Genomic DNA, 17,439 nt, shown 5'->3' on the forward strand with positions numbered 1-17,439 from the left:
AGAAAGGCTTATGAAACGGCAGTAGGCTTCAGGTTATTTCTTCACGTACCCGTGTAATTGAAGTGAAAATTCTTTCAGGAACTAATACTGGTGAAAGAATATCTATTCCTAAAATCGCTTTAACACCTTCTGACAAGAACATAAAATTCAAACTTACAAGACGACAATATCCCTTATCAATTTGTTTCGCTATGGCTATAAACAAAAGCCAAGGACAGTCATTAAATAGGGTTGGTTTTTACCTAAAGAACAATGTCTTCTTACACAGTTACACGAACAACCATGTGTCGCCTTATCAAGAGTTACGAACAAAAAGGGTTTGAAGATACCTATTCTAGACAAATATGGCAGACAAACTAACAAGACAACAAATGTCGTCTTCAAGGAGATCTTTTCTTACTTGAACTAAATTTAATTGTAATTTTACTGTGATGTTATTGATTGATTTCTACACTAATCTTCGTAATATTATGTACATTAGAAAAAATTAAAGCACCCGCGTAACACGCGGGCTAAAAGCTAGTATAAATATATGCAAAATCACTTATAAAATGTACAAACCAAACTCCAGCTTTATAAACATAATTAGCGGCAAGCCAAACTCGATGTCTCATAAATTAAATGAATTGTGTTCGAGCTTAAGCAAGCTCCGACTCTATCTCATTTACACCCGTACGCAAAACGAAAACATATGAGAAATTCAACAAGTTTAGAGGGGGTTGAATGAAAAGAAAGTAAAGTAGAAGGAGTAAAGTGAAATGAGCTCACCAACCAACCCAAGGAGGTCAAAATTGACTTGCCAGCAGCCTACCAGCTTCCTTCAAATACCACTTCTCTTTTACCCAATTCATTCATTTCATTTTCATTTTCATTTTCATTTTCGGATTACAGATCTTCACATTACAAAGAAGGTATCAATCACTTTCTCTTTCACTATAATTATTATTTTCTTCATTCATTATTTACCTTTACCTGTTCTTTGATCCGTACATGCATTTATCTGCGTATAATCGATTGCATTATTTTCACAACTGTCCTCCGATCTTTCAAATTTTGTTTTTTATTTTTTACTTAGATCGGCTAGCTCCTTCGTTATTTGATCCGTACATGTATAAATTGGGCGAGATTGCCGTTGATTAGGAAATCGTGGCTCTGTACCGATAATTTTAATCCTCAAAACCTACAGAGGGATATATGTTTTATTTGATTTCATTTCATTACGGCTGATTTTGTAGTTTTCATTTGAAATTTGCAGTCAAACTAGATTTGCTTTTTATTACGAGACTGTTTCGAAAATAATTGACTAGTGAGCGGTTTCAAATTGTAGATCGGGTCTTTGACTCGTCTTACCTTAGGCTTCGATTATATCTTCATCTGCTTTTAAGATTACAACTTTAAAGGAAGGAAGGATCAATCAAACTTATAGCCACTGCTTTTTGGATCTGATGTTAAGTTATGTTATGTTATGCTATGCATTGAGCATCATCAATTAGTTTACATGATCTGTTTGGATGAGTATTGTTAAGTTTATGTTTATGCTGTGGATCTATTTAAAGTTTTGAACTTGATGTAAACTGACACCAATATCTCTAGTCAGAAATCGTTTTCTTATGTTGTGTGCATGAGAGGTAGATCACTATGGTGTAGATTACTGGCAAGGCAGATGCTCTATACATGAATAATGCTTTTCATATTATTTCGAATGCATTTCGCTTAATTTGCAAGTTCAAATATTTACTGGCATAGCTAAATTGCATAATATTTAGACAATTAGTTTCTTCTGTTCAATTACCATTCTATTTGTTTACCTTTATGTAATGCATAGGTGGGTAAAAGCAACCCATTTTGATGGAAAATGTTCATTTAACATTTTACTTTTAGAAGATCGAGTGGTGCAGCTTTAAGTAAATTTAACTACAGAACACATTGGTAAAACTATGTACTGACAATGGGCAACAGTCTTGGTAATACCATACTTTTTCTGTTTAACATGCTTGCGAATTGTTTGATTGTTCATTTCTCATGGATCTAAATGCAATAGAATAGTTTGATTGTTCAATTGTCTCGTACCATTCGTATCGGCACCTTTCTTCATCTTTGTTATGTTCTTATCCATTTACTATAGTTGAAAATTTGATTTACAGAATAAACATGGCTGATCAACCGAAAACAAGAATTGGGCTTGCTGGTCTTGCTGTTATGGGCCAAAACCTGGCCCTGAACATTGCTGAAAAAGGGTTCCCAATTTCTGTCTACAATCGCAGTACATCCAAAGTTGATGAAACAGTTGAGCGAGCTAAGAAGGAAGGAAACCTCCCACTTTTTGGTTTCCATGATCCCGAATCTTTTGTTAACTCGATCCAAAAACCCCGTATGATTATCATGCTAGTCAAAGCCGGTGCACCAGTTGACCAAACAATCAAAACCTTGTCTCAATACATGGAGAAAGGTGATTGCATCATCGATGGTGGTAACGAGTGGTATGAAAACACTGAGAGAAGAGAAAAGGCCATGGCTGAACTTGGTCTTCTGTATCTCGGGATGGGTGTTTCTGGCGGTGAAGAAGGTGCACGAAACGGTCCATCTATGATGCCCGGTGGGTCCATTGAGGCTTACAAATACATTGAAGACATTGTCCTCAAGGTAGCCGCTCAAGTACCCGATAGTGGCCCATGTGTGACCTACATTGGTGAGGGCGGTTCAGGCAACTTTGTGAAGATGGTTCATAATGGAATCGAGTACGGTGACATGCAACTGATTTCAGAAGCTTATGATGTTTTGAAATCTGTTGGAAAGCTTTCAAACGAGGAACTACACGAAGTATTCTCAGAATGGAATAAAGGCGAGCTTCAAAGCTTTTTAATTGAGATCACTGCTGACATATTTGGCATCAAGGATGATAAGGGTGATGGTTATTTGGTTGACAAAGTGCTGGATAAAACCGGTATGAAAGGCACCGGTAAATGGACCGTTCAACAAGCTGCTGACCTGTCAATTGCTGCTCCCACCATTGCAGCATCTTTAGACTCACGCTTTCTTAGTGGGTTGAAAGATGAACGTGTAGAAGCTGCAAAGGTGTTCAAATCAGGCGGCCTTGATGATATTTTAGCAGATCAAAAAGTGGATAAACAGAAATTAATCAATGATGTAAGGCAAGCTTTGTACGCAGCCAAAATATGCAGTTACGCGCAAGGGATGAATTTAATACGCGCCAAGAGTAATGAAAAGGGGTGGAATCTGAAACTTGGTGAGTTGGCTAGAATCTGGAAAGGTGGGTGCATCATTCGAGCCATATTCCTGGACCACATCAAACAGGCTTATGACAGGAACCCTGAACTGGCTAACCTTTTGGTGGACCCTGAGTTTGCCAAAGAAATGGTGGACCGTCAGTCTGCTTGGAGGAGAGTTGTGTGTTTGGCAATTAATGCAGGTATTAGTACTCCGGGTATGTCTTCCAGTCTTGCTTATTTTGACACTTATAGGAGGGAGAGGTTGCCTGCTAATTTGGTTCAAGCTCAAAGAGATTACTTTGGTGCACATACTTATGAAAGGACTGATATGCCCGGTTCTTTCCACACCGAGTGGTTTAAACTCGCCAAAAGCCGTCTTTAGGTGATGTCTATCTCACCCTTTTGAAATTGAACTGTAATAAATCTTGTTATTGAGATTTGCATGTTTGTCAAATATGTTGGATGAGAGTTTTTTGGGTATTTTGTTATTGTTTTGTGTTCCTAGTAGAGGTTACTTCCTCTCGGATTATAATAATGTTATCCTATAATTAAGTCATTGTCTCTCTCTTTTCTTAATCTATAGTTGGTTTTCTTTTTTCTTAATCTATGTTATAATATAAATAGAACATCCATTAATTTTCAGTTTGAAGTTTGAACAAGTGTCTTGAGAGGCCTTTCAACGTTTGACCAAATAATCAATACTCTTTATCTATTTTTTCTATTTGTACCTCAGCAACTTTTCCTCAAAAGTTAAAATATTGTATATAATGTTGAAAATTGAGTATAGTGTTGGTTATGCAGAACATAAACAATTTAAAAGATCTGAAAACTATATATATAAATAACATTTCATTTGTATAAGAGAGTGTTTGGATTGCTTATTTAACTTCAAAAATGCCTATTGACTTATGAAGTGTTTAAAAAAGCGTTTGGTTTAGCTATTGTGGTGAGAAAAATCAATAAGTCATTAAGTTCTTTTATAAAAAGTGTTTTAACTATATATATAATATATAAACAACATTTCATGATTCAGATCGGATAATTTCTAGTATATATCACTTAATCGTTCTTAAAGAGATGAATTTTTCGTCAGATTGGTTGCTTACGTGATCTCTTACTTAAGTTTTGGTTATTTGGCATCAGAAGAGGTGTACGTGTTGGAAGCCGGCATTTATGATCGTTTAGACGATTGGCTCGCTATTGACATGCTGGCTCCCATTTCTTGAACAGGACTTCATTTCATATCTCTTCAACACTTCCCAAGCCTTTACATGAGGAAAACTCTTTTGCCTTGGGTTTTCCTATATTCGGCAAGCGGCAACTTGATAATGTTATTGTCATCTTGACCACTTGTTTGACTCGACATTTGTCGTGTGAAGATTCAATTGAATTTGTAATTTTTTTTATGCAAATCTTTCCATTTTGAGTTAACTTGGTGGACAATGTGGTCGATAGTTGAGTGTTAAAAGTGGTCAAGAATTGTGTTTCAAAAAGTGTCGTATTTTTGTTAATTTTCAGTCTTTGAGTCCTCCGATATGGCGAACCAAGCCCTCGCTAGCGCGACTTCTTTTTTCTCGTTCCACAACCTCGACTTCTTTCGGACCTTTGACTTTTGTGGGAGCCGGTCCTGTGACTTGTTAGATTCTTTGTTTGGGCTCAACGAATTTTCTTCATATTGTTCCTCTTCGTTTCGGTGGATTCTTCCGACTCTTGTTGGCAGGATTCTTGGAACTTTTGTTGTTGGGGTTGATAATTTTGAGCGTTGTACGATTTGAAAATAGGGTTCACCAAATGGGCGACGAATCCCGGAGCTTGGTTCGGTGGAGCTTTTATTAAGGGAACGCTTTGAAATTGGGATGGAATTTGACCCGGAAAAATCTGTTGAATGTTACAAGAATTACTGGCTCTCGATTTCTTCGAACCTTTGGATTGTCGAGGATCCATATTATTTTTTGAAGTTGAATGTGTATGGAAATGTGTTGTGTAGAGAAAATGTTTATTGAATTATGTGTAAAATAGTTAATTGGTTTGATAATATATAAATAACAATGTTTTGTTTAAATATATCAATATATGATCGTCGAACGGTCGGTCATATATACGTTAGAGCATCGGGATAGCCAGCGGCGTGACAAAGCCACTCCGGCTTCATTTCTTTCGGTACCAAGGTGGAACAGGGCGGTGTTCCCACTGATACCATATTAAAAAGTAGTGTTAATTTTCAATTGTAATTGTGGTTTGTATCATTTGTTTTCTCTTGTGTGTTCGGTTGGGTTCCCGTGTTTTTGTTTTAGTAAAATTGGGCGTCTTAACAAAAGCGCAAACTATGAATAAAGGGGTCCTAAAAAGTAGTTATTATTATATTATTTGTGAATTAAATTGTTTAAATAGTTGTTTGCATGAGTATGGTAAGTTTGCAACATAACATGACATGTGAGCTGGTTTTGGGCTATGGGCTAAAAGTGTTTGTGGGCTTGGCGGTCATTATGATTTATGGCGGGTCGATCATGTTGCTACAAAAAGGAACCACCCTAATTCAAGTCTACACTAATATATACGTATTTTTTTTCATCGTTTACGTACGTTCGATCGTGAAGATACGATATATATAATTATATATATATATACACACACTCCTTCACCAGATTGAATCAGCTCTTGAAGCATCTATCCATCTGTAAGTTTGTAGTCTAGATTTTCGCAGTGAAGATCGATGTGGCGTCAAACTAAATCCGATGGTACTCATGTTCATCCCCAGGTATGATTCTTTCTTTTGATTAGGGTTTGTTAATTATTATTATTATTATTATGTAACTACCTACGTTCCTTCTTAATTCTCACAGATTTATGAAACTTCGGATGCTGAATCCTCAGTTACTGGAGACTCTGATTTTGAAGAAGATGTGGCTTCTTATAATGTGAATGATTTGAAACTCACACTGATGTCCTTGGATGATGATGATGATGATGATGGTGAAGATGATCATGTATTCAATATCTGTCCGAGGGCTAGTTCCGTAATCAAGTTAGAAGCTCCATTACATGTGACGAACCGAAATCAATCCATCAAAGATCAAAGCATCATAATTTTGCAGCCTGGGATGGTACTCATGAAAAGCTATATATCTTCTGATGATCAGGTATAGTAAGCACTAACTTTAAATTTAAATGCTTTCTGTTTACATCTTCATATGACTGAGATTAGTTTTTTTTCCCCTTCAGGCTAGTATTGTAAGCATTTGCAGGGACCTTGGAATTGGTGATGGAGGTTTTTACCAACCTGGCTACGATGGCGGAAGAAAACTAAATTTACAGATGATGTGTCTCGGTAAAAATTGGGATCCCGACACTAACATGTACACTGACTTAAGGCGGTCTGATAATACTAAGCCTCCGGGAATTCCTCAAGAGTTTCATGACTTGGTTAATAAAGCAATACGAGATGCAAACGACTTTATTCGCGTGACCAGTGCCAGTTCAGATGAAGGGAGAGGTCTTCCGTCCATGTCACCTGATATTTGCATCGTCAATTTTTATTCAGAAATTGGCAGCCTTGGTCTTCATCAGGTTAGATATTAATTTTCTTTTCTTTTCAACTAGTTATATGCTGCACTTTCATTGGATTGCCTATTGAGAATATGGTAAATATTCACTGATTATTTTAAGCCATTTAATATCAACACATTTACCATATTGTTTACACAACTATATGAACTTTTGCTGCATTATTATCTGGTAAAAGTAATGATAAGTTTGTTGCCTCAAATTGCTAAAAGGAATGATAAAAATGCATAAATTTATTATTGTATAAATAAAACACAATTTCTGATATGCTTACTGTTTTACCTTTCAAAAGATTTAAGAAAAATATTAGTAAATTATAACTAATTGAAATGGACAATTTGGTTGTGACATATGGAGGAGTATTATGCTCTGCATTAAGTGGCTAATTAGTACGATACGAATATCTGTAAAAAGTGAATAGAACGTTTCCGGTTTTTGAAACTAAAGATTCTGATTTAATTATTGTGTTGGCATGTTCAGGACAAGAGTGAAAGTGAAGAGAGCTTGAGGAAAGGAGTGCCTGTTGTATCATTCTCAATAGGTGACTCTGCAGAGTTTTCATATGGTGAAACCCGAGCTGTTGGTAAAGCAGATAAAGTGATTTTAGAATCAGGGAATGTTTTGATATTTGGCGGGGAATCGAGATTAGTATATCATGCTGTTACTGGTATTGATCCAGATACTGCCCTGAAGTCACTTAGAGAAGCAACGGGTATGCGCCCTGGTCGCTTAAATCTGACTTTTAGAAAGTATTGATGGTTTGGAACCACCCTCAATACCAGGTTGAGCCGTCTTAGGAAGGCTCACACGCTGTTAAAAAAAAAGAATACGCAACAGATATTTGTGAATGACTTAAATTTTTTATTTCAATTGTAAAGTATGGACGACTTTTGATTTTTTTAGTCCGAAACTTTGGAATGATATCAATTATTTTTTATCGTATCCATTCTATTGTACCAGGATATATATATAGGCGGCAAATATATCCATGTCCCCTTGGAACGAGTAAACGACTTCCATTTTAAGACAATATAAGCTATGTGTTGAACATTGATGTTTATCACCGTAAGTAGCTTCACTTCGTAGCTTTTGCCAAATTCAGCGCATTACATGTGGTATGATTAGTCTCTAAGCTTAACGCGTTGGTTATGCGAATCTCTGATCTAATGCCATACAACACTAGCAATAATGTGAATCTTTTGATCTAATGGCATACAACACCAGTAAACGATAGATTTTCGACCAACTGAATGTAGAAGTATTATAAAAGTCCAATTTGTCTTCATATAAATAATCTTTTGAGTGTAGAATTAAGCAAATGGGTCAGGGCACTCAAATGGAAAGCAGGATGCAAATTGTCTATTATGCATGTATGTAGAGGGCATTGAATGTCTTCGTCTATATATATACAACACATTATAGACAACTTATTAAAAAAAAACGACATTTTCTTCATAATTCTTTGACAAATCCAGAAAAATTTTGCAAGAAGATAAATTTAGCCTGAAACATTAAAAAAGACGAAAATACCATTTTGTGTCAATTATTGGATAAAACCTACACAAAATGGTATTTGGGTAGCTTGATTTTGAGTTTGTAAGCTTTAGCATATAAGAGTGATATATTTATATTTCTAATAACAAACACAATTCCATTCATTTACCTTCTTTTACCTTTTTATAAGTAAACACTTATCATGAAAGAACATAAAAGGATATCCCGCATAAAAAAGTCAACTAGAAGGCAAAATCCACCTAATCAAAATGGCGGACTAATGTCTTACTTTTTATACCTTGAATCGTTGAGTATTGATAGTTCGATAAGATGGTAATATTTGTTTTTAAAAAAGTTTTAAGGGCATGCTTGTTTTTTAAAAAAGTTAAAGCTCGCCTCTCCATGTCGCCTCCAAACACCACACCATCTGTCGCACCACCACCACCATTGTAACACTCATAAATACGAGTTTTGTTTTTAGTTTGTTGTTTAAGAAATTGACAAAAATAAAAACACACAAAATATTTAAAACTTAAATAGTGCCACGAGCTAACTCAAGTTAAGAGTGCGAGTAGCTACAAGCTTGGTGTGCATATTCTTTTCATCACACACTTACTTAGAGTATAGAATAAACTAGTCAACTAGAGGTTGGTTGACATTCTATCGATTTTTATCAACTTCCTTCAAATATTGGAAGGATTTACGAATTGCTCTAAATGTGGGATTTTATTGGAATTCACTTGAATTCCAATTCCATCTCTGGTCGAACCAAACACGCCATATTATAAGATTTAAATTCTAATTTCTTTGAAATCTTACGAATTCTATAAAATGAACGTGAAATAGTATTCAAACTAGTGATTAAAAAGTACAAGTAATTTGTTATAAGTTTATATATATTGTTTTGGAGGCAGATACATACATGATCCTAAAAAACATATGGAAAGATAACAAGTGTAGAATTAAGTCAGAAGTGAAAGGTGTTGTATAAATTGATGGAGTGGCAAGTGGCAAGAGCAAGTCATGATATAAAAGATGACATCTCTTATCCATCCGTAGAAACTACACTCGGAAACTGCCAATTACCACCGACATTAATACACCCCTTGTTTTCATGTCTTTCTTTACTACATGTATAATTCCGCCGGTTGTCGCCATACCCATAATTTTGATATAATCGAATTTTAATTAACCCAAATTTGAGTGATCAAATAGAATAACATAATTTGAATTTGGTTCGAATTCAAACTCACTTTAACAAGTCTTGATTCATGAAAACTGATTCAAAATAATCAAAGCAACTTGAAAACCGATCAATTCTTTAGACAAATCTCACATCGTTACGTCTGAAATAGATGGTAGGCATACATAAGAAAAAAATTAACTTCAAATATTACCAACTCGTCTCGAGCGAAGTGACTGTAGAGGCAAGGAGAGCTCCATCGCTAAACGTGTTGTGTGAATGTAATTCCCTGTAAAGTCTACACTCGACAACTTAAAACAAAGTCGTGAGCTCCTTACTAGTTAAATTAATAACTAACAAATCAATTAAAGGGAAGCATTCAATTAAATCCATAGCATTCAATTAAAGGGATAGAGGTAAGGCTGTCTACATCTTACCCTCCTCAGACCCTACCATAGCATTGCTATTGGTGGGATATACTGAGTACGATGATGATGATGATTAAATTAAATCCAACTAACAAATGATCATAGCAAAATTATTAACCAAGTATTTACATACATAATTACTAGAAATTAACTTCTAGCAAACATAATAAAAACGCAATATTTAACTTAGGACTCTAGACAGAACAGCCGGAAATATTACTGTTGGGAACATGAGCCGGTGCAGCTAAGTACGTCGGAAGCTCCTCTCCGGCCATAATTACGGCAATCTTGGGGCTCACAACGACATCATCACCGCCGTTACACACATGCACATCAGCTGCCTTCTGAAACTGATCACTATTTGTTACATGGTCACCCTCAGCAGGCTCCGAATTAAACCACCACTGAGAACATGACAGCATTAGCAGCGCCACCATTATGAGAAGAAGCATTATTCCTATGCCACCAAACAGATAAATCAACGGTGAGTTTAACCGCCACGACGCCGATGATGCTGGTGAGTAATCTGATGGTTTTGTGTTTTCCACCTGCTGTCCCATCACCTTATATGTGTGTTGGTTCAAATTTGTACTAGACAAATTTATGAGAAACATATATAGATGAAAGTGTGTGTATACACAAGTGTACAACATTCAATAGCATCAAGTACAAGTCAGAAACTTAGGTTAATGATACGAGGTTTTTCAATTGTACTATGAATAAATTCGTACAACTAAACAGAATACAATTTTGCACTTTCCTATATAGTGTTTCTTTTTTCTTTTTTTCTTTTTTAATTGCATATCTTGTAGTAACTTTTTAAGAGTTTTGACACTTCATCTGGTAGATGCAAAAAGTAACAACCGAGAAATAATAATAATAAATATTTCCGGCTCAAAATTCCCTTGAAATTCCGGAAAAGTTGACTTCACATATTTGGATGAGTTTGAAAAGCATATATTTATGGTTTGTATTAACGAACAACCCGATGTCCTGTCAACTGATTAAATATTCAAATTAAATTGTTACTTTAGATAGAATTTTATCATTATTTATTTCCTGTGTAATCTAAATCAATTTCTATTTTGCAGCATTGTATTTTGTATTTATATACTTGAACTATGAAAGAAAAGATCATTCGGTTGTATATCTTTATATGGTATCAGCCAGGAACCCTAATTCTCTCAAAAAACAGCCGCCATCTTCAATCTCTCTCTAGCAAAATTTTCATCCTGTTTGCCACTACCGCCTCTTAATTTTTTTTTAGTCATTCATCCTCCACCAATGACCAACTCCACTACCTTTGGCACATTTTTCACACATCAAATACCCACCCACCTCTACCCCTACAACAGCCTCGAGCAAACAATATATGGGCAAACGTCAATATTGCTTTACCAAAGGTCATTCTTTAACCCACTGTTACGTATTTAAAAAGGCTTATCCGCATATTAATTTGCCCACATACTCACGCCACACCTCTAACACAAAACCACAAGCATATATTATGGGTCCAGCAAACAATTACACCTCCAACCATACTTGGCTTTTTGATAGTGGCGCTTCTCATCACATCACAAACAACCTTAATGCCATGTCTTTCTACACCACTTATGATGGTACCGATGACCTCGTCATTGGCGATGGTTCACCCCTTACTATTACTCATGTTGGCTCTATTACTCTTAAATTCTCTAATGTTTCTTTCGTTTTACATAATGTTCTTTGCGTTCCTACCATATCTCGCAACATAATTTCAATATCTAGTCTATGCATTGAAAATAATGTAACAGTCCAATTCTTTTCGTTGAACTTTGTTATCAAAGATTCTCGTACCAACGCTCCTCTCCTCCATGGGACAAGTACTCAAGGAATATATGAGCTCCGACCGACCTCACAACCTCAAGCCTTTCTTCTACAATCAAATAAGGCATCACTTTGGTATCATCGTCTAGGTCACCCTCGTTTTAAAGTTTTACAACATTTGTCTTATTTTGTTCCCTCAATTACCAATCTTCATGATTCTTGTAACTCATGTTGCATCAATAAAAGTCATAAACTTCCTTTTCATTCTTCCACCATTACTTCAAGTGCTCCCTTAAATCTAATATTTTATGATGTATGGTCTTCACCCGTCACCTCCATTGATGGATTTAAATATTATATTATATTTGTAGACTACTTTACCAAATACATTTGGATATACCCATTAAAACACAAATCAGACTCCCTCACAACCTTTATTCATTTTCAAAGGTTAGTGGAAAACTACTTTCAAACCAAGATCAAGCAACTATTCTCCAACAATGGAGGAGAATATGTCAAACTCGCTTCTCATCTCACTTCATGTGGCATTTCTCATCTCACCTCTCCACCACACACACCCGAACATAATGGCTATTGTAACACCCCGACCAAAGGCGGATTATACATCGGGGCGCCACATATTGTTTCATTACTCGTAACACTATTGGGTGTCAATATTTAATAAATACATTCATTCGCGCACGCGCAAGGTAAACACAATAACATAAATCATCATAAATCAATATATTATAAATCATAATATTCGAACAGCAAAAACTTGTCTTGATACATTTTAATCTAGGTCCAAAATAAAGAAAACTTCCTACGTGTCCACAAGCTCCAAAACAGCTACTGCAAACCTGAACATGTGTTAAAATAAACGTCAAACACTTGCGTGTTGGTGAGAAATCAAGTTTAATAGATAATAACAATAAATCTGCGCGCAACACGTGTATGTCTGGTGTTTAACAAGGGTGCAATCAGATTGTGATCAAGCCTAATTAGATCATAGCTCATAGTTCATAGTTCAATCCGTGCTCCCAATTGAGCACAAAAACGAGAAAACATCTGTGCAAGTGTAAACAAAGAAAACCGTAAACGATAGGTCTCCCGTGTTCATCTAATGGATCCATGAAAACTTCGGAATAGGCCGAACAAAGCGGTTAATGATACACACATACAAATAAACAGCCAAGTAAACGTCCTCAACACATGGGATACTGCGCGACTAAAGTTCATAAACAAGTTTAAGACTCAAGTTTGTACGAACACATGTACATCCCAAAACATTAAAAATAAAAAGTGATTAGGTACGAGATTACTCACTTGATAAACGATGCGGTGTAAGATAAAGCAAGAACCAACTTTAAACAAGCACAAGTTAACCTATAAATAAGATTATTGTTTTAATGAATTGATTTAAGTCTTGATTATAAGTTAGCATAATTAATAAGTAAATTATTATATATAATATATATATATTACCGGAAAAGCAGGGCAGAACAGGGAGGAAGACGGAGGCAGAGAGGAAGACGGCAGAGAGAGCAAGGGGCAAGAGAACAGGAGAGATTAAGTGTTTTGTGTGTGTAGTGTTTATGAAAATATTACTATTATTTATAGAGAAACCCTAGGAGACATGAATCCAGAAAAAGGGGAAAAGATTCCAAGACAAATAAAACAAGACAAAACAAAAGATAACAAAAGATATCAAAAGATATGGCAGCTGCAGGGGGGCAAGATAAAGCTGACAGGGAACAGTAAAAAGCATGGGCGGGTCAGATAAAGGTACTGGTCAAGCATGGCAAAAGCAGATCTCAAAAGATAATGTCAGTCACTTTATCTGCCAACCAATGGGGTTGGTGCGCATGCTGCGCCGAAAGTAACTTTTCAGACATAAAGCAGATTAGGTCAACAGCACAAAAGATAAGACAACACAAAAGCAAACGGCTAGATTCAACAGAAGAAAACTCAAAGGGTTTAGCGCGAGAAAGCTCGAGCGCGAAGGCAGACACAGAAGGTCAAGAGAGCGCGAGCGCGAAGGCAGACAGAACCAACCTTAACGCGTCGCGGAAAGAACTACATTTCTAAGCGCGCCGCGGGAAGAATCACATTTCTTAGCGCGCCGCGGGAGGAACTAAAATTCCTAGCGCGCCGCGGGAAGAACTATAATTCTTCGCGCGTCGAGGGATGAACTACGATACTTAGCGCGCTGCGAGAAGAACTACAATCCTTAGCGCGTCGCGGGAAGAACTACCGTTCTTAGCGCGCTGCGAGAAGAATTACAATTCTTAGCGCGCTGCGAGAAGAGTTCGTCTCGCGTATCGCTGTAACAGGTGGTCTTTACGCAGGCTTCCTTGTAAGGGGTCTGGCGCGTGGAGCTGCGCAGACAACCTTAGGCGGGAAGGAACAAAGGACAAGCAAAGAGTTAGAAGAAAAAGAGGGAAACAAGGCGTAAGGGCGGGATGGCGACAAGAGGGAAAAGAGGGCGGAAAGAGAGAAGGAGAGGGACGGGACGGCGGAAAGAAAAAGAGAGAGAGAGAAAGAGGCGGGAAGGAAAATATATATTATTATTATTAAAAGTAAAATATAAGTATAAATAAATATTAAATCATAAAAGAAAGAGATCGGGTCAGAGAAACGGGTACCTGGGTCGGGTCGGATCGGGGCAGATGTCACAGTCTCCCCTACTTTAAGAAATTTCGTCCCGAAATTTATCTCGAAGTAGGTTGCGCAGAGAACAGGTGCGGGTACTTGATCTTCATTTGATCTTCCCTTTCCCATGTAAACTCGGCTCCGCGCTTGGACTCCCAGCGAACTTTCACGATAGGGATACGACTGCGCTTGGTTTGCTTAACCTCGCGATCCATAATCTCAACAGGCTTCTCAACGAAATGCATAGTTTCATCAACTTGAACTTCATCAAGTGGAATGTGAAGGTTCTCGTCAGCTAAACACTTCTTGAGATTGGATACGTGGAACGTTGGATGCACATTACTGAGCGCGGGCGGCAGGTCAAGTCTGTAGACAACTTTTCCCACACGCGCGAGAATCTTGAATGGACCAACATAACGAGGAGCAAGCTTACCCTTCTTCCCAAAGCGGACAACACCTTTCCAAGGCGACACTTTGAGGAGAACAAGATCACCAACTTGAAATTCGAGAGGCTTTCGCCTACGATCTGCGTAACTCTTCTGTCGGCTTCTGGCAGTCAGCAGATGATCACGGATCTTGGCGATTTTATCGGTTGTCTCTTGAACAAGTTCGGGTCCTGTGATTTGAGCTTCTCCCACTTCGCTCCAACAAATCGGGGAGCGGCACTTACGACCGTAAAGTGCTTCAAATGGGGCCATACCGATACTGGAATGATAGCTGTTATTATAAGAGAACTCAATCAAAGGCAGGTGTGAATCCCAATTACCTCCAAAATCAAGAACACAAGATCGGAGCATATCCTCAAGAGTTTGAATAGTTCGCTCAGACTGACCGTCAGTCTGAGGATGATATGCCGTACTCATGTCCAAGCGAGTTCCTAGCGCAGATTAGAGAGATTTCCAAAAGCGAGATATAAAACGGCCATCGCGATCGGATATGATGCTCAAAGGAGTACCATGGCGGCAGACAATTTCCTTGACATAAAGCTGCGCGAGTTGCTCAACACGGTAGTTTTCACGAATGGGCAGAAAGTGAGCAGACTTAGTCAAACGATCCACTATTACCCAAATGCTATCATGTTTGCTTGCTGTCAAAGGTAACTTGGTAATAAAGTCCATCGCTACACATTCCCATTTCCACGTAGGAATTTCTGGTTGTTCGAGCAAACCAGATGGGCGTTGATGTTCAGCTTTTACTTTAGAACAAGTCAGGCATTTAGCTACGAACACAGCAATATCCTTCTTCATACCGGGCCACCAATAAGTAATGCGCAAATCCTTGTACATCTTATCAGCGCCAGGATGAATAGAATACCGAGATTTGTGCGCTTCACTCAGGATGTCAGCGCGAAGATTCTCATCAAAGGGAATCCAGATGCGATTGAGATAGCAGAAAATTCCACTCAGATTAGGCACAAAATGCGCTTCCGCGCCACACGCTAACTCGGCGCGAAGGTTACCATTACTGATGGATGCGCGCTGCGCGTCACGAATGCGCGATTCAAGGTTGCTTTGGATCGGCGCGAAGTGAAGCTGCGTGCGCGGCAAGATACAGTTAAGCTGGCAGGGTTTTCGGCTGAGCGCATCGGCTACCACATTAGCCTTACCAGGATGATACCGGATCTCACAATCGTAATCGCTGATGAGTTCGTTCCATCGGCGTTGCCTCATGTTAAGTTCCTTCTGATCAAAGATATGCTGAAGGCTTTTATGGTCGGTGTAAAGGATACACTTAGTACCATAAAGGTAGTGTCTCCAGATCTTTAAGGCAAAAACAACTGCACCAAGTTCGAGATCGTGAGTTGTATAATTCTTTTCATGAACCTTGAGTTGCCTTGATGCGTAAGCGATAACCTTGCCTCGTTGCATAAGAACACAACCGAGACCTTGGTTGGATGCATCGCAATACACGACAAAATCTTCATTACCCTCAGGTAACGCAAGGACAGGAGCTTCACACAACAAACGCTTGAGCGTTAGAAAGGCTTCTTCTTGCTTCGAGCCCCAAATATACGGTTTACCTTTGTGCGTTAGAGCTGTTAAAGGCAAAGCGATCTTCGAGAAGTTCGAAATGAAACGCCGGTAATAACCAGCTAAGCCCAGAAAGGAACGGATCTCAGAAGGAGAGGATGGCGTAATCCAGTTCTTGATTGCTTCAATCTTGGATGGGTCGACATGAATACCCATCTTGTTTACAACATGACCAAGAAACTGTACTTCATCAGACCAGAATTCACACTTGGAAAGCTTAGCATAGAGTTGCTCAGCTCTAAGCTTTTGCAATACCAATCGGAGATGTTGCTCATGCTCGGCCTTGGTCTTAGAATAAATCAGAACGTCATCGATAAACACAATCACGAATTTATCCAAGAAAGGCCTACACACCCGATTCATTAGATCCATGAAAACGGCGGGTGCGTTGGTTAAACCGAAGGACATGACCAAGAATTCAAAATGGCCATAACGAGTTCGAAAAGCAGTCTTCGGAACATCTTCATCGCGGATGCGCAACTGGTGATAGCCAGAGCGGAGATCAATCTTCGAGAAACAAGAGGCACCTTGGAGTTGATCAAAGAGGTCGTCAATACGCGGTAAGGGATACCGGTTTTTAATGGTGAGTTTGTTCAACTCGCGGTAATCAATACACATGCGAAACGAACCATCTTTCTTTTTAACGAACAACACCGGAGCACCCCAGGGCGAAGAGCTAGGGCGAATGAATCCTTTAGCAGTCAACTCTTGAAGTTGGCTTGCCAATTCTTGCATCTCAGCGGGCGCAAGGCGGTAAGGAGATTTAGCTACGGGGGAAGCACCAGGGACAAGATCAATACGGAACTCGACTTCACGAGCGGGAGGGATACCAGGAAGATCATCAGGAAAAACTTCAGGGAAATCACGCACAACAGGGATATCGCGAAGCTTCTTTTCTTCAGTAGGTTTAACCACATGGGCTAAGAATGCAATACACCTTTTCCGCATGAGCCTTCGGGCTTCGGCGCAAGACATAAGTTTAAGACCGCGGGAGGGTTTTTCGCCGTAGATGTGAAGATCACCATTTTCTCGAGGAATGCGAATCAACTTCT

At 38.3% G+C, this 17,439-nt stretch overlaps 3 protein-coding genes across 3 annotated transcripts; 2 read left to right on the plus strand and 1 right to left on the minus strand.

Moving 5' to 3' along the window:
• Positions 1-2,099: 2,099 nt before the first annotated feature.
• LOC143536406 (6-phosphogluconate dehydrogenase, decarboxylating 1) lies at positions 2,100-3,681 on the plus strand. The gene has a single exon (XM_077030408.1). The coding sequence runs from the start codon at positions 2,152-2,154 to the stop codon at positions 3,610-3,612; it is 1,461 nt and encodes a 486-aa protein (XP_076886523.1). The 5' UTR covers positions 2,100-2,151; the 3' UTR covers positions 3,613-3,681.
• Positions 3,682-6,331: 2,650 nt separating this feature from the next.
• LOC143536384 (DNA N(6)-methyladenine demethylase ALKBH1C-like) lies at positions 6,332-7,550 on the plus strand. The gene is made up of 3 exons (XM_077030389.1): positions 6,332-6,375; positions 6,458-6,797; positions 7,275-7,550. Exons 1-3 carry the CDS (start codon positions 6,332-6,334, stop codon positions 7,548-7,550), a joined length of 660 nt encoding a protein of 219 aa, XP_076886504.1.
• A 2,543-nt stretch (positions 7,551-10,093) lies between these two features.
• Positions 10,094-10,459, minus strand: LOC143536354 (protein GLUTAMINE DUMPER 1-like). The gene has a single exon (XM_077030363.1). It carries the CDS (start codon positions 10,457-10,459, stop codon positions 10,094-10,096), a length of 366 nt encoding a protein of 121 aa, XP_076886478.1.
• Between the last annotated feature and the right edge of the window lie 6,980 nt (positions 10,460-17,439).

This window comes from Bidens hawaiensis, unplaced genomic scaffold (genome assembly GCF_021521415.1).
Source record: "Bidens hawaiensis isolate Kalapana, Puna unplaced genomic scaffold, B.hawaiensis_p1.1 tig00010796_1, whole genome shotgun sequence".
NCBI classification, from domain to species: domain Eukaryota; kingdom Viridiplantae; phylum Streptophyta; class Magnoliopsida; order Asterales; family Asteraceae; genus Bidens; species Bidens hawaiensis.

Excerpts from the sequence above, each read along its gene's own strand:
- LOC143536406 (XM_077030408.1), top strand. The coding sequence starts at position 2,152 with ATGGCTGATCAACCGAAAACAAGAATTGGGCTTGCTGGTCTTGCTGTT.
- LOC143536384 (XM_077030389.1), top strand. The coding sequence starts at position 6,332 with ATGGTACTCATGAAAAGCTATATATCTTCTGATGATCAGGTATA. Across the intron at positions 6,376-6,457 it reads TCTTCTGATGATCAGGTATA|TATTGTAAGCATTTGCAGGG; the intron begins GTAAGCACTAAC and ends CCTTCAGGCTAG. Across the intron at positions 6,798-7,274 it reads GCAGCCTTGGTCTTCATCAG|GACAAGAGTGAAAGTGAAGA; the intron begins GTTAGATATTAA and ends TGGCATGTTCAG.
- LOC143536354 (XM_077030363.1), bottom strand. The coding sequence starts at position 10,459 with ATGGGACAGCAGGTGGAAAACACAAAACCATCAGATTACTCACCAGCA.